This window comes from Taeniopygia guttata, chromosome 1, assembly GCF_048771995.1.
Source record: "Taeniopygia guttata chromosome 1, bTaeGut7.mat, whole genome shotgun sequence".
NCBI lineage: Eukaryota > Metazoa > Chordata > Aves > Passeriformes > Estrildidae > Taeniopygia > Taeniopygia guttata.
Window position 1 is genome coordinate 75,940,228 of NC_133024.1, and position 24,675 is coordinate 75,964,902.

Below are 24,675 nucleotides of genomic sequence, written 5' to 3' on the forward strand. Positions count from 1 at the left end.
TCTCCTGTTTTGAGACAATCTCTTACTTTCAGATAATTTCAGTGTCTGGTTTCTCTACCTTGTAGATCACAATATCTAGAGTTATCTTGTTATGCCTGACTACCAAAGTGAAAATTTGCATTCATCACTTAGTCAAGTAGTTTGTATCAAACTACTGACAGACAATCACATGACAAAAGGATTAAAAAAACTATTTCCTGATCAAGGTGCATATATATACTACTGCTTTATATGGTTAGGTAAATGAATCTTCAGCTTAGAGAGTAGAGGTGGTACTAAATATTCTGCATTTACATTTATTTGGTATTAAAAGTATTTCAGATCAGATTCCGGTGTGTATTTAATTTAGTAATATCTTTTCTGCTTAATTGCTCTGTGTATTTCATCAGAGTTATTAGTGTAGTAACCTTCCAATGTGTAGTCTGTCTGTTTTCAAGGAATAATTACTTTGTTTAGAATTACTCTATTTTCCTAATATAAAATTTTCCAATGAGTTAGAGGTCCTGAAGTACAGTGCTTGACAATAGAGCATTTATTAAGGCTAATCAATTTCTTAATTTGTAAGTGTAAATTTTACAGAAATGTGAGATAATTATGTGCTACCATTTTAATTTTTTTTTTCTGAGCAAGAAAAATGGCTCTTAATATTGTGTAGGATTTCCAGCACTCAGGTATCACATCAGCTGTGAATGAATTTTCTTCTCTGTTCCTCAGAAATATGTCAGAAATAATCTGTACTGTGTTTACTCATAAAAGCTCTGTAAAATGTTGAGTTTTTATAATCCTGAGAGATGAGAAATAGAGTGTTCAATTGAAATTACTTATTAATTATTTGGCATACAGTTTTAACACATTGCTAATATTCAAATTTCACATGATAGCTATTAGTGAAACTGTGCTTCCTATTGTTACTAGAAATTTCTGACTTTGAGAATTGTTTTTTCTCTTCCAGGGAAGAAACACTTTTTTAAAAGTCAAATTATTTTTTCCCTTTTTTTATGAATGTGACTGTTGCAAAATTTTAGCAAAAGATAACTAAATCACTTAAAAAATTTTATTAGTATGTATTGTCTTTTTAAAACCTTTGATTGTTAAGCTAATTTGATGTGTTTAGTACAATGTATTATGGTTACCTAATGTGCACCAGTGCTATTTAACTAGTTTGTAAACAGGCTGAAATTATAGCCTGAGGAAAATAAAACTCATTTCAAGAGTGTGTAATTCTGAAAACTAGTTCAAATAATAGTCAAATTAACTGTTTGACTAATTAAACTAATCTCCTTATACATTATTAGCAAATGCAGTGACAGTTGTTGGTTATTGATATATACAGAGTGTTCTTTTTAAAAAGTCTTCTTTTAAAACCAAACTTTCGGGCTCTGTTTGGAGTAGAGGGTGCATGAGAAGAAAGAAGTTATGCATCCCCTTTCTAGAATCTGCCAACTTCTTAATCGCCACAATTTTTTATTATTCTTTTGTAACTGGGCTGTTAAAACACCGAGCTCTCTCTCTGATAATGCTGTTGATGTCAAGTTCTTAGTGCAGTATTTCAGGCATGCTAAAAAAGGAAAAGTCTGGGGCTGTGAAGATGAAGAGCATACCTAACAGGGGATTATATGCAAAATCCTTATAACTAACACAAAGAAATAGTAATTATGTAGGGGACTCTTTGTGCTACTGATGATTACTAAAGCTGTTGAGAACTGCCAGTGTGCAGTTTGCTGCTTCTGCAGAATACTTGTAGGATTCCTGGAGTCGTAAGTCTGGCAAAAGACCTGGTGGGCTGGTGATACCTGAAACTTTGCCAGCTAGAAGATCTCAGCTGTAAATAAATTGATAAACACAGAGGTTTGCACTCTTTTTATTATTTATTTTCTTCTTTTCCTTTTTTTTTCTCCTCTCTTTTTCATGCCTAGATATATTTCCACGAGTACTTACACACATACATAATATATACACACTACTAACAATATAATTTTTCATCTTCATTATTTTTGTACTACAAAAACAATAACTGATAAAGACAGTGGGAGGGATTAAGTGATACAGTTATTGTATAAATAAGTCGATCAAGAAGTAGGAAGAGATGATTCATATCAGAGTCTATTAATTTTTTCTATTTTAGCTCAATAATTTTTTTCATCAGCTTCTGGATGGATGATAAACATTTTGGGAAGCGTTTTGGGAAGATCTGGGTATCATACATTGCTGAACTCATAAATAGGGACAAGGTCAGTCTGGATGTTGACGAGCTTTAACATCTTCTCTCCTGTAGGGAATACTGCACCTCTGACAGTAGGCAGAATTAGAGAGTACCAATAAGGAAAAATGCAGGAAGGTTTACCTGTGGTTGTTTTATGGAAGAGAAAGTTCGGGTTTGATTGGAAATGCCTTTTTCTTTTTTATTTTTTCATGGGAATTTTGAAGGCAGCTTTTCAGTATGTTTTTTTCTGTATGATGGCTTTCAAGTGGCCTGGCAAATAATTTTTTGATTTTTTTAACCCTCTAGTGTTCACTCCTGTCTAGACTGAATACTTTTTAACTTGAGTTTCTGAGGAATTTTGTCTTGCTGTTTTGGTTTTTTTTTTCCCCTACTGCTCTGTTATATATACTTCAGGTATGTTAAATGGCTCAGTCCCCTAGCCCTAGTTTTCTGAATCTGTCATGATTTATGTACTTTATAGGTGTCATAGGCAGTGTTTTGAACTTAGTCTAAAACTAACCTACAATTTCCAAGTGACAAGTTTGCCATTTTTTTCCATTGTTAGAAGGATGGGTTTCAATGCTGGGTTTCAGCATGTCAGGTTTGTGCCTTCACTGTCTGCTTTGGCAGCTCTCTGTGGTACACTCCTGCTAATGTCAAGGTGGGTAAAGCGGCTGCCTTGCAGGACTGGCAAAGCCCTATTTTAGTCCATTCAAATATTTTTCAGGTATTTCCTTCTACTTTTCAGACTATCTGCAGTGCTGTTATCAGCAGCTGTATGCATATTTGAAGCCTAGAGCTGCCCTGGTTTGTCCGCAGACCCCTCTGGCTGTGCCCCTGGCAGGACAGACAAGCTCACTGCTGGCAGGGGCATACCTCTGCACCCAGTTAATGATTCAGGACTTCAGCACTGCCTCACTCTTGTTTATTTAAAAGGCTGTGATAACACATGTGGGATTTCTCTGATGGCTGTGTTCACCTGTGGCACAGCCTCTCTCTGCCATGAGGAGACCAATGCCAGCTTTCTCACCTTCATCTCCTCACCCCGTAGCCAAAAAGTGGTGTGTCCAGGGGCACCTCCTCCAGCTGGCATGAGGCTTTTGCAGAGGAGGACGCCGGTGCGTGGGCTGCTGGTGCTGGGGATTGCAGTGCTGCAGTCCTTATTGGCATGCTGAACATGCTCTGGCAGCACGGCGCGCCACTGTCCTGGAGTCTAGTGCTTGTCTTTAAAAACTTTTTTGCTTTGTGTGTGTTTTTTATTTTTTTTTTTACAATTCCCTTGTGTATTTTAGTTCCCTGCTGCTAATGCTGGGAAACACTTTGGGAATGGATTACTTTATTGCCATAATTTTAAGGGAGTTGGGGTGGGGGCTAAAAACTCTAAGATATTCTCTGTCACATTGGAGATGGCATGAAAGGTTTTGAAAGTGGCCCCACTGATGTGTTTATAAAGCCAGTGCACTTTCCACTTTTCTCCCCCCACCTTCCTTTTTTTTTAAAGACCTCATTTAATGCTCAGGACTGTGCAGCAAGGCCACTTTCAAAGGCTTTAGTATCCACAGTAGCAGTTCTTTGAAGTGGAAACGCCAGCAGGGAGCAAGCCTTCAGTTTAATCCTTGGTGTAAAAGGTCCTAAGTGGTAAGAAGCCACAACATCGCTCTCGGGGGAGGAGCTGGAGAGTGCTACCTGCAACTGAGTCTGTATCCTGGACCTCATCCGTGGAGCTAGAGCTGGTTGGACACTTCTATAGGGCAGTCCCTCTCATCTCTCTGCTTTTTCACTCTGATTCTGTCCCTTGGTTTCTTGAGGAGGAGGACTCAACTGAAAGGTGAGAGAGTAAGGCCTGAGAGCAAATGTATTTGTCTGTCCAGTTAGGTTGGTGGCTTCATGGTGGCCCCAGGTGCTTGTCTCCACTTTGGCACAAGGAGGGTGAAGGAGAAAGTGCTTTTTGGTCACCAATGATGTATTTAAGTGCTCACAGCTAGGTGGGATGAGTCTGTCATCTCTGTCATCTGAAATAGGAGATTAAAATGATGAGTTTCTTGCAGTGGGGCTTGAGGATCAGTGTGTCCCTATGGATTTGTAGCCAGTCTTGGTTGCAGAACTAGGCCGCTTGTAAGGAACTGCCTTCCAAAAATGAAGGAGGCAGAAGATGGCAGTGCCTTTACTGGTGTGTGGCATGAACTATCAGGGGTGAGAAGCTTTTTGAGGAAGGCTTTCCTTCTCAAACATAGTAGCCATTGTTGATTCTGACTATTTAAATAATCTGATTTTTAATTGAAAAGTTATTTTTTAACTTGTTGGTATTTTTGACCTTCAACACATCGTCTGCCGTTTAACTTCATCCTTGTGCTGTTTGCTGTGTGCAAAACCAGCTGTCTTTTCCATGGCTTCCCCACTGGTAAATGACTGAACACTCCCTGCCTCTTAGTCAAAATCTGGTGATCCTCATCATATTCTTTCTGTTGTCAAAAACCTCACAGTTGCCTCTTTGTACATGTACGCCTTTCTGCAGTGCTGATGGTGCTGTTACTGTTTTCTCACTCTTTTATCATTCCAGAATTACATGCTCCATGTCTATACACACTAGTGTAATTCTTTTTTGTTTTCCTTTGATAGTGGCAAATGTTCTGCTTTTTTATACTCCATCAGCTGCTGAATATTTTGCAGATGTCATCATCAAATTGCTTCTAATGTCCACATGATCTTTCCGCTGTAGCAGTGTCTTGTTGGAACCTAGCGTTGTGTGTTTGCTATTCATTATTCATCTGGTTTTCCCCTCATCTGCCTTATTGTGCCTGTCTTTATGTTAAAATTTATGTAATTTTATCACCTAGTGAACTCATTATCATGAGATCCTTTTGTAACTCTTCGAAGTTGGTTTCAGGTATGACTTTGCAAAAATGTTATGTTAACTGCCAACTGTCTTACTGGTTATGGCTATTGTTGCAATGTAGAGAAGGAAACCCTTGGCAAACCTAATTATGAAAACGACAGTATATTATTAGAAGTAAAACATGATACTTAATCTTGTGAGTTTGTTGTGAACTTCTGCTCTGACTTTAGTCTTCATACCGTCTGCAAATGCTTAGCACTTTCAGCTGCTCTTTTAAATTAAATTTCTTTAACATCCATAAGGCCTGTCACCATGATAACTGGGTTCCACAGAAATCATCAGGTTACAAAGATGAGATGATTAGTTTGCTTTCATTTTACTTAATTTGGAGCTTTTAGAATTTGTATTTCCTAGATCTTCCCTACCATTGTCAGAATTGTACTTATTAATGAAAACTGACAGTCGCTTGTAAACATACTTGTAGGAGATAAGGTTTTAACAAATGCACTCGATGTTTTCAGCTTTCCAGTAAAATGGACGAGATAGCTGTGCTGCAGTAGCATTCTCTTCTTAAACTTGAAGATTCTTGTAATAGGAATCAATAGAAGGTGGGGATAGTTTGAGTTTTTTTGTTGTTTCTTTTCTTAAAGAGAAACGCAATTAAAACAGACTTAGTAGTAATATTCTGCTTTGGTGAAGATAACTACCTGCATCTCACCCATCTGGGTCTCCAGTCACCAGAACCTCACCATACTTTTCACTTAAGAGAAAGGTAAATGTAATGTGATGATTGTAGTCTTTGAAGTGCTTCACTGGAAGGAAAAAATACTTTCCTGAAACAGGACATTAAAACATTAAAATTTGTGGACAAGTTTCTACTTTTCTGATTTCAATTTTTTTTTTTCTCCTTAATTTGTGTTGCTATTTTCACTCCAGTTTTGCTGTTAGGAAATTTAGGGTATATCATGCAGGATTATTCTTTAATTGTTTTTCTGATGGACTTTGTTCATCTGGTGAAAAAATATGGGGCCTTAAATTGTGGATTTCCATTCAACTTTACAGAACCATAATAATTAAATTGACCACTCCCCTAGTATGTAAATTTAGTGAACTTTTGTTGTAAGAAAGCATAGAGCTAGAATACCCCTGCATCTTTGTTGTCCCTCTCTTTTCTGTCTTTTTAGAGTATAATTTCGTTGGGGGTTGGGGATTTTTTGTTTTTTTTTTTTTTTTAGTGGTGGTTAGTGGGTTTGGGGGAATTTGGTTTGGTTTTTTTTTAATTTTTTTTTGTTGTTTCTGGATTGGTTTTGCTTTGGGCTTTTGTTCGGTTGGTTGTTTTGGGCTTTTTTTTGTTGGGAGTTTTTTGTATTTTCAGGAATTTTTTTTTATTTTGTTTAGCGAACAATCCTGTTCAGTTGCTATAAAGTGGTACTATGCTTTCTGTTCTTTCAGGTGATGGGCAGAAGGATAAATGTGGAGAAGAGTCATTCAAGTAGGTTCTCAGGATTTCTAGAACCTATGCATTGTTACAAAGTGGTTATCTCTGTGAAAGCCAAATTTTGCAAATGCAAACTTTGCATCCCATAAAGTTGTAGAGGATTACTAGAGGGTATAACTTTGACCTAGAGTGAGGTTGTTCTTTTTTTTTTTTTTTTTTTTTTTTTGTTTGTTTGTTTGGATTTTATTTTCTGGTCTGGTTTGATTTTATGTTTCATCCTGGAAATTATGTATGAAACGGAAGGAATTCTTACCAGGTGTCCAGGACCACAGCACGTACAGGTTGAAGGTTAGAAGTTATAAAATCTCCTATTTATAACCTAAGCAAATATTGCACTAAAATGAGGCACATTCAAAACACATTTAAGTAATTTTTGAAAGCTTGTTTCTGAAATAGAAATGTGTGTAAGCATAACAGCAGCAGTCTGCTTCTTATGTTTATGTAAGTTTTTTTTTAATCTCTGAGTGGTGTTGATGATGTTATTTATTTGAACAAATCAAATTTATTTTTTCTTTTTTGCTGTTTATTCACTTTGTAACACAGAAAGTTTGACATTGTCTTGCAAAAATAGTGTTGTATATCAAGTTGATATTTGTGCATGGTTAAAGGAAGCTCTTAAATTACGGTTTAACACAGAAGTTTTATGCAAGGCAATACATATTGTAAAGTGCAAAACAAAGTGTGTCTTTAAATAACCTTTTGCCACTAGGCTTGAACTACAACAAATGAACTAAGCTTCTGAAAGGACTTACTTTAACCAGTTGAAATTTTCCACTGCAATGTGAGCAGAAAACTGTCTCTTGCCCAAAGCCAGTTGCTTGTGCTCAGTTGTTCAGAAGCATCTCCATGGCTTTGGAAGTGCTGGCGAATGCCAGCCTGTGCTTACCTGTTCTGCCATTGCCAGCAGGGCAGAGAAATCTCTGCAGGTAAGCAGAGATAGTAGAAAAAGGTCTGGAAGAGGGCTCTGTCAAATCATTTATAGGAAATCTGTTCAGTTTTCACTGCAAAACATTGCAATTCATTAGGCCAAAGCATGAAAGAGCGTGATTTTTCAATGTTTGAAAGACTTTTTTTTCCCTACTGCTCTCGTCACAATAAATAGGTGAGTTAAAATAGAGGCTGTAATTTGAATATTGAGAAAATTTTGGATTTAAGGTGAGGATGTGCCTGGTTCTAAGACATAGACTAACACTGCCTAAACTGTCAGTATGGCTGCTTAAATCCATTCCCTTTTCCTCTTTTAAGCTAAGAGAAATTAAAATAAAGACTCTACATATTGAAGCTGCTTTTCAAAGATACTGGCTGGGGTTTTTTGTTGTGGTTTGGGATATTTTTCCCTAACAGAAACCTGAATGTACTTTATGTCCTCTTACTATTACAGACAAATGAACTATACACATGGTTGAAAAATGCGTATGAACTCATCCAATGTCCTTAGTCTAGGCCAGTAAACTTTCTGAAGTTATTTCTGTGTAGCCTTTCTGTGTTTAAGTTCTTTATCTCCTCTTAGTTATGAATTAAAAAAAATAAATAAAAAATTCTCTCTAAAACGAAACTGAGTTGAAAAGTAACTTTCCTCAAGTGGCAACGGGTGGTGAGCTTTTTGGACTGAGGGAGACATGTTACACAAATCAAAACAACAGATCGATATGACCCATTTTTGTTGGGTCAGTGCTTCTTAATTGGTGCTCAAGCAAAAAGGAAGGTCAGTAGCAGTACTGCACACCCAAAATTCGTCATCCTGGAGCTCAGGGGAAAAAAAATGTTTACTTGGTAGGCAATGTCTGCAGATGTTTATTATGAACTCCTTCCAGTTGTAACCCCATTATTTCCCTCAGGACTAAATAGAAGTATTCAAGACTTCCAGGAATACTGACATTCACCAGAAGATGCAAGTCACATGAGAAAAGCTCTTCTTTTCTTTTCTGCCACCAGTTGCAAAAAACAGTTCTAGGGGAAAAGCATTCTCTTTCTGAACCTGTAATAGCTATTTGATAGCTGAATCGTGGTTCACTAAAGGCAAATTTATTTTATTTCAGAAAGAATGAGCTTGCATTATATATTGTCAAATACAACACAGGTAGCCTTTGAAGTTTTATATATTGGTTTTGTTTAGGGATTTTTGTTGTTTGTTTTTTCTTTTGGAAAAATGCATGAATTTTGAAAATGAAGTTGCTTATTGGCATCTTCTCATGGAACATGATTAAATATTTTCTTTCCTTACTTTGGAGGACCAAAGATAATCAGGCAGGAAGCCATCTCTGTTTACAACATAAAAAGGCAACCTGCCTGCAGAAGAGACCAATAGAGACCAACCTGCTAAGTACTACCTTTTTTTCTTCAAGGCCATGCTAAATCCCCCATTTCTGTTTTTTCTTAACTGGGAAGGGTCTTTGAAAAAATGACTTTTAATGGGAGAATTCAGCTGCTGTCTGAATGTTAGTATAAAAACACTATTTAAAATATTTTTTAATAATCTTTGAAGATTTTTAATTTAAGTATCTACTATTCTATAGGCAACTTTAAAGTTAGGTTGCTCTTCTGTCTTTAACTGCTGTAATATATTAAGTATTCTGGCATATGCACCTAATCAGGCTTTTCAGGCTTTGTCCTGTGAGATGTTTAAGCAGTAAAGCACTTGAATATATTCTGCTTCATGAGGATTTCTTTAGTTTTGGAAGTAAATAAAACTGGTGTTGTGTGTTATGTGCACTCTACTAATGGAGCAAAAGGGGAATTGAATCCTTGTGATAAAATGGACTCTGGTGAAGGCTTGCTTGGGCAACCCTCTTGACACTACTGAGGTTTCTCTTTTCCCTGCCACAAGCACTTTGCCACTGTGAAGAAGTTGCTTCTTCCAAAATACGTTTGAGATGCTTGTGAAATGCTTTGGGTCTGGTAGAATGCAAGAATGGCTTGCTTAGGCTCCTTTAGGCAGGCTCTCAGGTTTTCTTCCTTCTCTATTGTGTTGCTAAGAAAGATCCCTGTTTCTGGGAGTGTTCCTAAGTGATACAGCCTGGGGTGCATAGGAAGGGGTCTTGGCGTTTCTTCCTTTTGTGGTAGGTTTTAAGTTTTTCTCCAAGCTCCACTTTTCCTAGAGCTTTTAGTTTAACACATTCAGGAGTATGGGTGGAAAAACACAGATTCTCTTGAAGGGGTTTGTAATCAGTCATCTTAGTCTCCAGCTCCAAATGTGGTTTTCAAATTTTCGTGACTCTCCAAAGTCCTGAAGTGTTTCCTTCCATACCCATGCTCCTGTCCTAAGATTCTATGCTTTTGTCAACAATTGTGAGAGCCAGACAGGCTTCCTCTTGGTATCATACTTTTCATGCACATTATAAAGGACATTTCTGGCAGAGCAGCATTTGAAAAAGGGATTGAGGAAATCCGTGGAAGAAAAATTCAGCAAGACCTATTAAATACAAAGACATCAGTTACAGGCTGTTGGGAGAAAATTCATGGAAATTAATCACACCCTGCCTGCCCTAGTTCTGCACTCTTCTGAAAATATCTAGTGTAAGTCATAGTTGCACGTTGCATTTTGGGCAAGATGGACTCTTTGGCTCATCTGCCAAGGTCATGCTTTTGTGTATTGTTATCCTGTACTCAGGTAAAAGGTGGAGAAAATGGCACAGGAATGCAGGTATTTTATCTCAGAACAGTGATGCAGCTTGAATTTAGTGTAGGAAATCTGTTCAGCAGAATGGGTTTAGCACTTAAGAGGCAGTTGGAGTTAATAGCATTAGGTAGTGTTCTTGCTGTCCTCACCTTAGGAGCTTGGTTTGGATGTGCCATGCAACTTCCCAGAGCTGGGTAATTTGCTGGATTATATTATTAATAATGCTGTTGGCCGTCTTAAAACATGCAGCTTGTGAATTCAACATGGCACTAATTTACATGCAGTCCTTGGTTTATTCAGACTTATCTTTGTCTTTCAATGCAAAGGGATGCTGTTTGTCACATGAACAAATACCTTAGCAAGAGTTTTGCCTTCTTGGTTTAGAGCAAAACTGGACTAGAGAAAATAGAAAATTTACAAGAGGCTGAGCTCTTTCAGATTGTGCTCCTGTGTAACAGCATGTTATCGGTCCTTTGGCAGGTGAGAACAGTCATTTGATCACACGTTCCCTCCATGCCAGTCTATAAAAATTTCACAGTACATAAGCACACTTTTCTATAAATATTTTACAGTCCTAAAAAAACGTAAATGCAATGCATGTCTGCAGCTGGGTGTGAGTGGAAGCTCCTAATGCACTGGGGTACCCTTTCCTGGGAAATTGGGTTTGATTAATAGTTATTACATGTTGCACTCTGCCAAAAGCAAAACATTTGTGTCCACAAGAGGCCAAGTGGTAACGTCATTGCTGCTGGGGATGATTAACTCTGCTTGCCGAGGCACAGAAACAGAAATTGCTTTTGCCCTCTTGTCAAGGTGGGAACAAAATTTTGTGTATGAAATTCATACACACAGAGGATAAAAATCAGGTTAATTTGGACTTAGAGTTTAAGTTAAAAACTGTGAGAAGGTACAAACCAAGAGAGGAGGAGCAGAATAAAACCAAAAGTAGTGTGCTAGAAGAAGAAAACTCTTTTCTGCAATTGCATTTTAACTGAAGCATAATAAGCATTAGTTTTTCCAGCATGACTTCGAAGCACTTTGACTTTAGAAAACACTCTTGTGGGCTGTAGTCATCCACTGACCTAAAGTTCAGCAGAAATATTTCACGGTCCATTAGCAAAGTAGTACAGTGGGTTGCTGAAAAGGTCCCAGGCTGTGTAGGTTGTTTCACAGTCTGTGGTGCACCTTCCTCCTCACCTACTTCCCCAGGGACAAAGGACATTAGTGTTATTATATTGTAAAGCCAGCTTCAAAGGGAAGCGGCAGGTTTTAACAAGAAGCTCATTGCCATGCTGTAAATAGTGGAGGACATACTAAAAAGCCTGAACCTGGCACAGTAGTGATCGTGACAAGGAAAATACGGCTCATTTAGCAAAACTGATTTGAAGGTCATGCTCAGTTTAAATAAAGCAGACTGGTGTTTTCTAGTCTGTTCCTGGCCTGGACTTCAGTCAGCTTAACTAAAATAGTTAGGATTGTCTCTGTGTAAAGTGTTCATCTGAATTACAGTTCACAAGTATTCATCGCTGGTTGTATAACAGGCAAAGAGATGTTGCAATAGTTGATCTCCAAGTCAAGCAAATAAAATAAATAATGTCTTTTTTCTAAGTCCTGACACTTCTGACTTGAGCTGCTTCATGTTGAGCTAATACAAGACCCAGGGTTAGAATTTTAGTATTTTTGGCTACCAGCTACCTGATCAAACAAGTGAGCTGCTTCCCTGATACAGCAGTTCTGTCTTCTTCCTCATTTGAGCAATACTGGTTTCCTCAGTGTCACATGGGAGCTGCTTAACATCTTAAAGTGGAAAAAAAACCCTGAAAGTGATTAAAGAAATGTTTTTAAGTTTTGTTTGTAATTTACAGAGGAATTTATGCATGCTCTACTGTAGTTGAATAGCTCTTCTTAAAATTGTTATGGTGACAGAAAGATTTCCCATTCATATTTGCCATCAAAGAGTGAATGATGTTTCATGGAAACCTGTCCTATTTTCTCTTGTTTCTTGAATTTAGGGATTACTATTTTTTGTCACTCCACAATAGTTGGGAGGAGAGCCAAAAGCTTGATTCTGGTTTTAATGCTGTCTTTTTATGTAACTATGCAGACACTACTAGACTCTTCTGTGCACTGTCCAGTCTTAGTACATATCTAGTATAAGGGTGCATATAAAAAATATGAATATTAGAAATTGGTTTAAATAGAAGAACACAAAGCTGGCATAGTACTCCCTGATGAATGATACCTCTATACTGATGCATTGCTTCTGGTCCTGTTTTCCTAGTTTGGAATGCTGATGAGATGAGAAAAGCCTATCCACCATGTTCTTTTTTTAAGATGTACTTTATTCAAGTGTGATTAACAAGCATGCTGACTGTCACCTTATTTGCCTGTAAAATTATTTTTTATTTAATTTATGTTGGCATCTTTTGATGTAGGATCCTCTTTGTATAGGCTAGTGGGGAATAGGCTTAAATTAGCTTGTGGTGCCTGAGAGCCAGCCTTGCTTTCCAGGGACAGGGAGCACGTCCTGTGGGATACAGCACTGTAGCTAGAGGTGCTTGCAAAGAGGAGCCAGACCAGCTGCAGATGGGGTGCCCTGTGCTACCTGCTCTGCTCCCTGCTCCATCAGGAGTGGGACGTGAGCAGGTGGCCATGTCTCTGTTGAGTTGGCACATGTGAGGCAGAGGGCATTATGCTGCTGTGTTACTCTGCACCTGATGAGGCAGATCAGAATGGATCCAGCTTGGGATTAAGCTTCAGTCTTGCTTTCCTCAGCAGGGCGTTTGGGGGAGCTCAAGGGAGAACTTCACAGGGGAGTCAAGGAAATGGCAAGTAGCTGGCATATAAAGCAAGAGTGGGGTGAGCTTATGGGGTTGTGGCTGTCCTTTAGTGGGCAGCTTATCTTCTGCTTGGAGGCCTTGAATGCTATTTAAAGCACAAACAATGACGGAAAGAGGACATTTAAGAGCTTATATGAGGATTAGTTGAAAAATGGAAGCAAAGTTCCACCATCATTTGGACTAAAGCACCTGCCAGTGTCTTCTAAACATATATATTGTGTCTTGAATGATTTGAAAGTGGAGCCCACTATGCAGCTGCAAACAAGAGGTATGACTTAGTGGGATTTGAATGCCTTTTCCTGGAATAAGGGTGAGGGTTTAGTAGTTGTCAGTCTTCAAATATCTGTATTTCCATTGTGAATGTTCAGGATACGTAACTTTGTCTGGTTACAGAAGCATTCCTATGTGTTAAACTTATACAAGGAATCTTTCCACTGGTTTTGTCTGTAAACATAGTGAAATGCAAAGGAAGTTTCCTTTGCAAATAGGTCAACTGCTGAAGAAGCAGCATCTTTTTGAAGGACCACAGTTCTTGTTAGTAGTCTGAAGATGCATCTGTGGAGTGGGACACATTTGGGGCACATTGGTTAATCTGTGTTTTCAGATGTCCTGAGGTATCTGGAGATGGTTGTGTTTTGTCCCACATCATCTGACGCAGGTAAAATCTCTGATTCAAAACTAGTAAGTCCGGGCTGAAAAACTGGCTAAATTATTTTTTTCTTAGAGATCACTTTATTTCCAGAACATGAAGGAGCATCATGAGAATCTGAGTTAAAGTAGTATGTGGTCAAGACACTGCTGGTTCATGAACTTGTATTGTGGAATGTGAAGCTAGTGATGCTTATGGTTAACCCTGTCTAAGGGTAGAGAGCCTGTTTTTTGCTGCTTCCAGCTTCCAGACAGACCTTAAAATTTTGACATTAAGTTCTTTGGGCCTGGTGTCTCCTGCAGGGTTATTGGTACTGTTTCTTTGTTAAAAAGTTTCTAAAATTTAAGACTATGAGAATGATTTTCTGGGAGAAAGCAACATGAGCTTTTGTTTATGTGTAAATGGATAAAAGTTGTAGAAGCAATCTGTTTTGGGCCAAAGGCTTAAAATTGTACAGTATTGTTTCCCTGGGGTTAGAGAGTTGACCTTGGTGTTCCTGAAAAAGATCTTACATTTGGCTAAGAAAACAGTTTGTCTCTGAAGAGTGGCAGTATATGTATGCTGGGTTTGAATAAGTTCTCAATACGTTGTGTTGGCACTGGAGTATCCAGAAGGTCCGTTGTGGTGGCTGTGGATAGGTCCTGAAGGTGAGTTTTGTCCCACCTGAGTTCATGTGTTTAAATGAATTGGGGCGGCAGTCTGTAAGTCAACATTTCTCCCTGCTAGTGACCTAGAGAAGGCTCACCTTGCTTTCCTCTCACAGCATAGTGTGTTTTTGGGGAGTGTTTTGATTTTTTTTTTTTTTTGTTTCCTTGTTTGTAAAACAGGGCATTGTTTACAAATTATCAAACTTGTATAATAATACAAATTATCAAACTTGTACTTGGCTAAGTATATTTAATACATCTGTCTGGGGAAGAAGAGCTTATATATTTCAAACTGTACAGTCCCCTTTAAGTCCCCTTTAACAACTGAGGGTTTTCTAACTTTTTAATTCTTGAGTTTCTGGTATATTTATTGAAGAAATATATGGATCATGTTGATAAATTTTGACAGTAGGAGCAACAAATGGAGCCCCAGTGTTGACATCCCTTACTGAAGATTTTAATGTAATGAATAAAACAGAGTGTTTAAACCTCAAAAAGTGTAAAACTGTTTTAACACATTTTGAGTGGACTTAGTGGTTCCTCTAGATATCTGTGGTGAGACCATGTAGAAGACTGTGCTCCTTTACTGGATGTCATCACCTGCAGAGATGACTTTTGAAGATGAGGTCTTTGCTCATTCCTGCATGTTATCTACTGAAGCATGTCCAGGAAGTCTCAGCTTCACCATTAGACAGATACTGCATAATCCATTGCCACATAATCTGGCTGATAAGTAAAACTACTGTACCAAAGCACCTCATATTTTACAGCTCCTATTTTCCAGCTGAAAGGTCCAACTGGTTTGTAATAGGGCAGGGCTTTGTATTCACTTGCAATTCCCAAAGATGAGGCTGTCTGCCCCATATTTCTCTGAGAACTTTTTCTGTGGGCTTCTAGTGTCTGTGTACTTTGTCTTGTTTAATAATTAAAAGGATGTTTTTTCTTAACCATGACAAAAGCCTTCTACTTGTATGCCTTGCTAGTTTTCTGCAAAAGGAAAGTGATGCTTATCCTAAGAGGGATCCAAAGCTAAATAGCCTTTTCAAATACATGTCCATGAATTTCATTTCACATAACCTACAAAAAACTGCATTTGTATGTGTGCATTCTTGATCAATTCCATTGATTCAACTGTGTGAGAGACTGAAAATAAACAATAATAGTTGTAAAAAGACAAAAAATTTGTTCTTATGTTGAGTACTTCCTTCATCTTCAGTAAGACAGTAAGAATATTTTGCAGCTCAGTTGTTTGTAAATTTCAATAGTTTGTTTAGCTACAGTGTGGAGTGTTGTCTTGAGCTGGGATCATTAATGATAATAACAACAAAACAGCTAAACAAAACCATCAAGCAAACAAAATGTTCTGAGGTACCATTAGTTTTGGTAGGATAGCTAACTTTGGCTGGTATGTTGGGACACAATTAGAAATAATGGGAAGAAGAGCAGAGTTTTCATTTCCCATAGCCACTGGTTTTCTCCAGATGGGTGGGTTTTGCAACACACAAAGTCAGGGTAAGCTATGATGTTAATAATGGCGTGTGACCTGGCAGGCATTTTATTGAGGATTATTGTTGTTACTGTTGTTAGATTTTCCTATATAAATTCCATTCATTTCCCTTATTTACTTCCCTGTTTACTCAAACTGCTGGATTTTTCCCCTGCAACCACAGTCTCTTCTGCTTTCTTCCTAGAATTTCCTCTTGTACCTCTCTCTTCCACTGTTCACAACCTTTCTCCAGCTTTCTTCCATTTCCTATGAAGTCTCTCCCTTCCTTTCTGTTTCACAATCAGCCATTTCCTGTTCCTACCTTCCTCTCCCCCTTTTTCCTTCTCTTGAGGACTTTCCTCATATGTTGAATTCTACTTATCTTGACTTCTCCAAGAAAGAGCAATTTTATTCTCTGCTTTGTCTTTTCTCTCCCTTCTCCTCATTTTGTGTCCCTCATATTCAGGTTTTCAAGGTGGCATCTCTTCTTTCATCCTCCTGGTGCAGGTGATGGGCAGAGGAGGTATGACGGCTGCCTAGAATGTGGTTGTGAACACACAGGTCATTTAAGTGGTAGGGATGAAGCACTCCAAATTATTCTATCTTCACTATGTTTGAATTTGCCTCTTGCTGAAAGCATGGCCTCCTTCAGAAAGGTCTCAGTTCCATTCTGTCTCCCAAGTTTTTACCAGTAGAAACTCCTGAGGCATTTGATGACTCTTGAGAAATCACGTGGCATTGTTATGTTTGACAAGATACGGATTTTTCAGACAAACTTTTCATGCTTCCCTTCCTTTAGAAAATCTTCATGCAGCGTGAGGGTAAGAAACAGGGTGATACTGTGTTTCACGCTTTTTGGTATGAGTTCTTGCTGTAGTCTCACAAATCTTTTTTGTGATTCTGCTGTGCGCTTCTTTTTAAAAACCATGGCTGCTGCCATTTCTATACTGTGTGCTGTTTGCTTTGCTGCCACGTGCTGTGTCTGGTTTTTTTCAGTCTTAACACCTACTACTTGAGAAACAGCTTTGTCAATTTTATGGTGTGCAGCCCTGCAGAGTATTACTACTTGTGACTTTCAGCAGTGTGCGGTATAACATTTACCCTTTTCCCAAAATTTCCGTCTGTCTCGTACATCTATTACTGAAAACCGTTACTGACATTTCTGAATTGGAATGTGTGGCTCTAGGGAGAGTATTTCCTCTTTTACATTTAGCCAGCTAAATCATCAGCCCAACAAGCTATCAGCTCAACAAGCCCTTGTAGAGAGGCTCTTCTTGTCTCTCCTCCTCTTTCCTTTTCATCAGTTATGAGTATTTTCTCACCTCTTTCTATGCTTTTAGCTTAATCTCATTTTTCATTGATGCTGTCAGACAAAATTGATGGAATATTTAATTCGAGGAGTTTGTAATTTATGTACTGTACTATAATTGCATATAATTATTTAAAAATGTAATTATTCTCTTGCACCCTGTTGTTCTTTATGACCAAGTAAAGCTAAGTGTCATCCAGATCCATCTTATTGCGCATTGCACTTGAAACTGGATTTTTGAGCAATTAGCATTGCCTTGCCTTTATTCATGCTAGCAGTAGGAACTTTTGGTGTTAGTATTGGTCATATAGTAAAACCTCTTCTGGTAGCATTGCTAAGAAGTAATGAAGGCATAAAAAGCCTTTTGATGTGAAGACCTAGGAATCAGAACTGGGATCTGATCCTGAAACTGGGTGTGATTAATTCTTACTTAACTAAAAATACTGACTTCAATTACGATCAGTGAGTCCAAGCACAGAATGGTAATTGTTCTGACACGGAAAAGCTGACAGTGTTTTTAGAACTATTTTTATTGATGTATTTTAAAATCTCACTTATTCCAGTCCTTCCCCTTTTCTTTTTTCTTGCACAAAAATAATCCATCAACTGTTTCTGGCTGGTATTTGTAAAGTAAAAGTTGTGTTCCTTTGAAGCTGAAACATCATGTCCATGGTTTCACTGTCTATGTATAAAATATAGTTAGTGGCTAAAATTTTTAGTCATATCTAACCCTTTGATTTTCGGATCTGTTTTTCTGTAAAATATCATAGGAATTTTATAATCCCCAAGCAGTTTAAGTACCATATTGGAATCCGATGTTTTGATGCTGAAGGATGTATTTGCAGAGGTACACAAAGGATAATTAAATAAAAAGAATATTTAGATAAAGACTGCTTTATATTAGAAAGGACTCATTGGAGCATGGTGACTTGCTGGTTGAGCCCTTTCATGAAGCCCTTATGGAACAGCCTCTGGGTTAATGGGAAAACTAACTATATTGTCTGCATTTTATATTTATATAAAACCAGAAGGTTTTATTTCCTATAATTTTGGAATGGCATTTTTTAGTTTCTTTTTTCTTGAGGAATAGAGGGAGACATAAAAAAACTGAGCAAGAATACTGCCGTCCTTGTTTCCTAGGAAGAACAAGTAATGAGTAACAATTTACAATGTAGTAACACAGTCTAAAGGGCCAAGTGATAAATTAATGGAAACGGGTTCTTGTATACAGTTTTGGAGACTAAGCACATTTGATTGAATTGTTTCACAACTAGTGTGCCTAATTATTGTGTCTACCACATTCATCTATTTAAATCATTCCCAACTTTTGGATTGCTGCCTGGAGTATTACTGCAGTACGTGTTTCAACTGGTTATTCCCCTATCACGTGTAACTTCACAAAGGAGGATGATTTTTTTTTTTTTTTAAAGAGTGAACTTTGGCTGTATGTTTATAATATCTGATAAAAAGGGACTGTAGGTTTCATAATGTTGATTTGAATGAGTTGCACGTAAACTAATGCTGTATTTGTTTTGTCAGGTCAGTGACTTAAAAAGTGCCTTTGCCAAGTCACTTTTACGAGCGAGGACTGCTACGCCTGTGTTCTCAAAATCCGGTCTTTGCCAGCCAGACATTGCCTTCACCTTACACCTGGCAGAAGATACCTCAGCTGTCTCCATTTGCCAATTAGTTGATGGGAAACTGAAAGCAGAAAAAGGATTATTATTATTATTATTATTCCTGGGACATGAACAAATGACTGCATTGCTTTTCTCGTGTGATCAATACCGGCAAGCAAGCATCAGAGGACTGCTATTCTATCAAGGAGTGCCATTGCATTGATGGACCTTGGCTTAAAACCAGTGCATCCGTGATTACAATCAACAAACCCACGTGTTTTACAGACAGAAATGCGACTGAGCATGTGTTTTCCCAGCCAAAAGTCTACAAGCGGGACTTAATGATTGATGAGTGACTGCTTGCTGATAAACTTTCTCTGCTTGTTCTTCTTTGTGTGTGTTGGACGTTGTTAATCGTCCCCCACTGCTTGTTTTTTTTTAGCTTTCTTTTCCATTAGAATTGAAGTTATTTTTTTTCTGACTTCCTTCTCCCCCCGCCCCCCCCTTCTTTTGTCATTAGTTTTGGAAATTTCTTCAGCATAATTCACCTGACAGCAACGTACAAGTTCAAAATCAGCTCCTCATCATGGCTTTGAATGTTGCTCCCGTAAGAGACACAAAATGGCTGACATTAGAAGTGTGCAGGCAGTTTCAGAGGGGAACTTGTTCACGCTCTGATGAAGAATGCAAATTTGCACACCCCCCTAAAAGTTGCCAGGTTGAAAATGGAAGAGTTATTGCCTGCTTTGATTCCTTAAAGGTAAGGAAAAGAAGCTGCATGTGTAGTGAAAATGCTACTACATCATAGTGAAAGTAAAATAGGAAATGATGTATGATTCATTCTTGGTAAGATGTATATTGAAACAAATGTTGTTTATCATAATGTTTGTTTACTGAAGCTTTTTAGATTTCTTTCTAAGATTTTTTTCTTTCAAATGTCACTATGTTGTTTACAAAAATTGCATGTGACTGTGGGATACAGAATTGGTTGCAGCTGGTAGGACAATTGTATTCTCCTGAGTACATTTTATGAATTATAATTGTTTCCTGGTAAATGAAAATACACAATGGCACAATACTATGCTATTCCCAGCATCCTAAAGAAACAAATCATATGGAAAGAGTGCAGATTTTTTCATTTAGATCAACATAAGTGAGAAAAGTCTATCCATAAGTTCAGATTTGACACAAGGGTTGTTTACTCTCGGTATCTGGGACTCAGGTAAATTAATAGCATTGGTAATTACATGTATGAATAGTGCAGATATGAGCATAAGTTTAGGAGGAGCAAAGGGATTCTTTTCTTTGGAGGATTTTTAGCAATTGTATTGTTAGGGCATTAGCTTCTGACTTCCTAATGACATCAGGCATGCTTTAGAAAACTATTTTAAAAAGTTCTGTGAAAACAGTTCATGTACTGCATAAAAGAAGATTAATGACCTCCTGGGATTTGAGGAGTACACAGTGTTTTCCATGATGATATATTTGTGTTCTCATGTCAACAGAAGGAAAAAGCTTGTTTCATATAAATAATTAAAGGATAGAATTGAGAATTTCAGATTTTATTTTGAAAGTTTTACTTATGGCTTTGTCTTCTGGGCATGGGAGAATGTCTGGGTTTGCTATTTTAGCTCTGAGGATCAAAATTTCAGTTACCAACAACTTTTTTACTGTGAAAATATCGATCTGAAAGATAAGAAAAGTCAGGGTGGTTTATTTCCATTATAACTTTTTTTTTTTTATATACAATGTAAGATATTGTGTTAGGCATCTACCTTTCGTTTTTTATCATTTTTAGTTTTCTTTTGAATATTTAGAAGACAGTATCTCAGGGGAAATGTTTATGAGGGGGTTATGTTTTGTATATCTATGCTGTAAGCCAGAAGAGCACCTCTGGAGTCATGGCAGTATTTCATAGAGGGCTATTAATGACCTTAATCCATGGATTACTGCACCATAAACTGTAACAGCTTCTTTGGAGATGTTCTTGTATATTGGTTATCTGCCAGTGGGATTTTTTTTTTTTTTTAACAAGCAGACTAATGTCTGTAGCAAGTGGGTGATACTCTGATTTTACAAAAAATAAGCAGGTCAGTGGAAGGGGGTTTTTATGTACTATTTTTATGTGTTGTAAAATCTTGGGTCCGTGGCTGGGAGGCTGGAGATAAGCAGCAGGACTTGGTCACCCCTAGGCTGGCAGGACAGTGGCTCTGCAGTGAAGGAGGTGCTGCTGCTGCATCATCCTGGCCAGAGCAGTGATGCACCTGTCCTTGGTGCCTGAGGACAGCATCACTCTCCCTGGTAGTACCGGGCACTCACAGTGGAGTTGCCATCTATTCAAGCTGGAGACTTTTGTTCAGGTGTGGTTACTGTCTGCAAAGAAAAACTGGAGTCACAGACTAAGCTAATAATACCATGAAGAGAAATCCCGAGGGATCACAGTGGATAATTTACTGACAAACAGCATCATTGCTCAGTGGAGAGAAATCCAAAACCCTGTAAAAAAATGTAGTTAAAGCAAGTAGCTGTGTTTTCACCTAGTGTGGGAGGACATCTGTCCTGAAGGGCCAGCCCATTCCAGCCCAGCCCTCGTGGCTGAAGTGGTACTGCTCTGTCCCACTGCCCATCATCACCCTCTCTCATGCAGAAGAGAGCGTGGACCTGTGCTTCCCATCTTGCATCTTCTAGTTGAGTTTAATGGGTTAAATTGCTGGGAAAGATGGGATTATAGCAGGGATTCACATTGTGGCCTGAAGCAGCAGAGGTGGAGGCACTGGTTTCTTCCCACCAGCTCTGCTACAGGTTGAGGGAAATTCAACAGTGAGATGACGGTGTGTTCAACTGCAGCTCCTTGGCTCTGAGCATGAGTTGGAGTTGTGCATTTCCATCTGTTACCTGATCCTGCTGTGCACAGGAAACTGTTTGGAACCATTGTGGGTGCACGGCTCTGGGCTGTGCTGCCTGGTGCCCTCACAGTCATTATCTCAGTTACTCAGAAGAGTGCTTGTAAATTGACATTTCCACAGCAAGAATGTGTGTGCTTGGTTAGGTCAGTTTGCTTATATTGCTGGCTGAGGGACTTTAGGTTAGTCACATAAAACTATTTGATATGTAGCTTTTGGAAGTACTGGTGTTAATCGTACAGTTTCAGAATAAGGCTTTGGCACTCAACAAGTGGGATGACTTTTCATGTAAATGAACAAGAGGAATAGTCTAGAATTATAGATAAAATCAGAATTTAATCAAAGAAAAACAAGACCTATTTTCCTTGCTGAACACTGAACCACAGTTTAATGCAGGCAATTATTTAGCATTTATTTGCATAGCATCTAAAGCTCTGGAGACTTAGTCCTTTAACTGTCTTGGTTTGGTATACCTGCTGTAAAAATAAATTATGCTGAGTCTCTGGATAAACATCTTTCTGCCCAGAAAAGACTTTTTTTTTTTTTTTTGTGCTGGAGTTATGCTACATTTACGTGATGCCTGGTAGTTACAGCTGCTCCCTTAGAAGTCAGTCAAACACAAGATACAGGACGCTGAGACAGACTTTCCTTTACACACTGATTGATCCAAAGAGTCCCTGTTCTGGATAGGAACATATGCTCCCCTGCATGCCATCTTCTTTCCAGATTTCCAGGGCAGACAAGGGAGCATGCTATCAGTATCTGCCAGCTGGATCAGACTGCCAGAGCCCCACTAGGAAGCTGCAGGAGAGAGTCCAGTGGAAGGTCACAAAGATGATGAAGAGACTGAAGCATCCCTCTCATAATGAAAGTCTCAGAGAGCTGGGACTGTTCAGCCTGGAGAAGGCTCAGGGGAATCCCATCCATGTATATAAATACCTGCAGGGAGGGTGCAAAGAGGACAGAGCCAGGCTCTGCTCAGTGCTGCCCAGTGACAGGGCTGGAGGCAATGAGCACAACCTGAAACACAAGAGTTACCTCTCAACACCAGGGAACACTTTTTCACTGTATGCACTGGCACAGGTTGCCCAGAGAGGTTGGGAATCTCCATTCTTGGAGATCCTCAAAAACTGAAAGATACAGTCCTTGGGCAGTTCTCCCTAGGTGACCCTGCTTGAGCAGGGGGTTAGTCTATATGAACATCCAGAGGACCTTTTCAACTTCAACTATCCTGTGACTGTGGGACCAGAAGCACCTTCACACAGACTTTCCCATAGTTTTAGGATTTTCCTCTGCTACCAAAAGCTGGCTTTGAGACCAAAGGATGTAATGCCAGCCAGGGACACTTGCCTCTATGACATACCATGCCCTCCTTTGTGTTCCCACTGCTGTCTTTGTGATTGTGCAATGTACCAGGTCGGAAACAGAAGTTGTTGCTGTAGTTGCTGCAGAAGAGAAAAAGGCTATGTGGCACCAGCAGAGCACTGGATCCCTTCTGCCAGTGACAGTGCTGTGGCCTTAGGCTGGCCTTCTGGAGTAACATAATTGCATCATTATCCAAATTCTCCTGTATTAAAGAAGTATATTTGTAATTTCAGTGGTACCAAGTAAAAGGTCAACAAAATTTAATGGACCTTGTTTACTTTTAACTGAGAAGGCATTTTTGGCTCCCAATACCTATCCTTGCAATACTTGACTTTAAACCCTGCAAAAGTTGCAACAGCAACCCATTGGACTGATGACAGCTTTGAGGAGCCAAAATGCTCACTGTGGAAGACTTTCTGGGCTTTGAATATCCTTCGTCTGTGAGATGCTCCAGGCTAGACAGAAATAGCTAAAGACTAATGAGTCTGGGTCAGATTCAGGCCAGAAACCTGCTGGTTTCAAGCCAGGTTCTGCTGTATGGGCTTCTGAGAGGCAGCTCGGCATTTGTTTCTCCCTCTTTGGCGAAGGACAGAGTCTGCTCTGTTCTGAGCAGGGCATTGGTGGGGTTTTAGGAGAATGCATCATCCCTGTACACCCCACGGATAGTGGATGTAGCAGCTGGACAGATGTGTGCCCGTTAAGTGGCCACAATGTTGCTGCCAGCAATGAGGCTCCAGCCAGCAGAAGCCCCACATGACTGGATCGCCAGTGTGGCCACTCAAACACACCCAAAACTGTACTTGGCAAGCGACCTTGGTGAGCTTAATGTGAGGATGGAAGTGTCTCCAGGCTAGTCTGGTTCACTGTGCTGGAACTGAATGAAGGGGACCTTTCCTGGCAGGGCCCTGAGCCCTGATGGTGGGTGGGAAGATAAAGAGTGGTGAGGAAGCGCTGCCAGAGCCTCGTCTGCTGCGTAACCATCCTGAAACTTTTTTGGAGCCCTTACAGGCTCCCCTTTGGAGGGTCTGTGAAGTGAAGTGACCTGTCTAACATAGAAGTTTGAATTTCAGAAACTGCTTCACTTATGATTTTATACTTCTCCCTGGGTTAATGTAGCTTAATTTAAAATTGAATAACGTGGATATATAACACTTAATATATCATATTTCAATCCCTCCAATTTGGACACTATAAGCAAGCCTGTTTTCAAGGCTTTCTTGCCCTGTTAGTAGTAAAGAACAAAATCCTTTCAAAGGTATGCCAATATATAATATAATGTGTAAGGGCAAGGGCATGCAACACTTTGCTGTATTTGAATTGGAATAATTAAAAAAAAAACACATTAAAATGAATGGTGATGTTTAAGAGAGGGAAAAGGGGAAAGTTTGGCAGATAAGAAAATACAATCATGTGCGTTTTGCTTAGAGTTAACTCTTACGTTCACAGGCAAGTCTGAATTTTCAGTCCTGGTGTCGTTTCTTGACTCAGATCTATACCCTTTCTTGCAGGTCAGCTACTAGAAGGCTATATTGTCTAAGTTAATACAGGTAACAGAGGTGGTATCTTGAAGATACTGTTGTTGCAAGTTTTGTGGTGGTAACAAGGAAGCAAAAGCTTCTCAAGGGCTCTAGATAGCTTTGTCATTAGTGCCTAAACACTTCAACCTCTTTTATTTCCTGAGCCAGCAGACTACTGTGAACT

General features: G+C 38.9%; 1 protein-coding gene across 12 annotated transcripts in view; it reads left to right on the forward strand.

Annotated features, from left to right (window-relative positions):
• The window catches only part of MBNL2 (muscleblind like splicing regulator 2), a 106,159-nt gene that overhangs the window by 18,785 nt on the left and 62,699 nt on the right, over positions 1 to 24,675 (forward strand). For 10 of the 12 annotated variants that reach the window (XM_041715192.2, XM_041715155.2, XM_041715228.2 and 7 more), the window contains exon 2: positions 18,627 to 19,466. The exons of 1 other annotated variant lie outside the window; for it this stretch is intronic. In XM_041715192.2, the coding sequence (XP_041571126.1) occupies positions 19,293 to 19,466 (174 nt within the window). In that variant the 5' untranslated portion in view covers positions 18,627 to 19,292. 12 annotated transcript variants of the gene reach the window in all.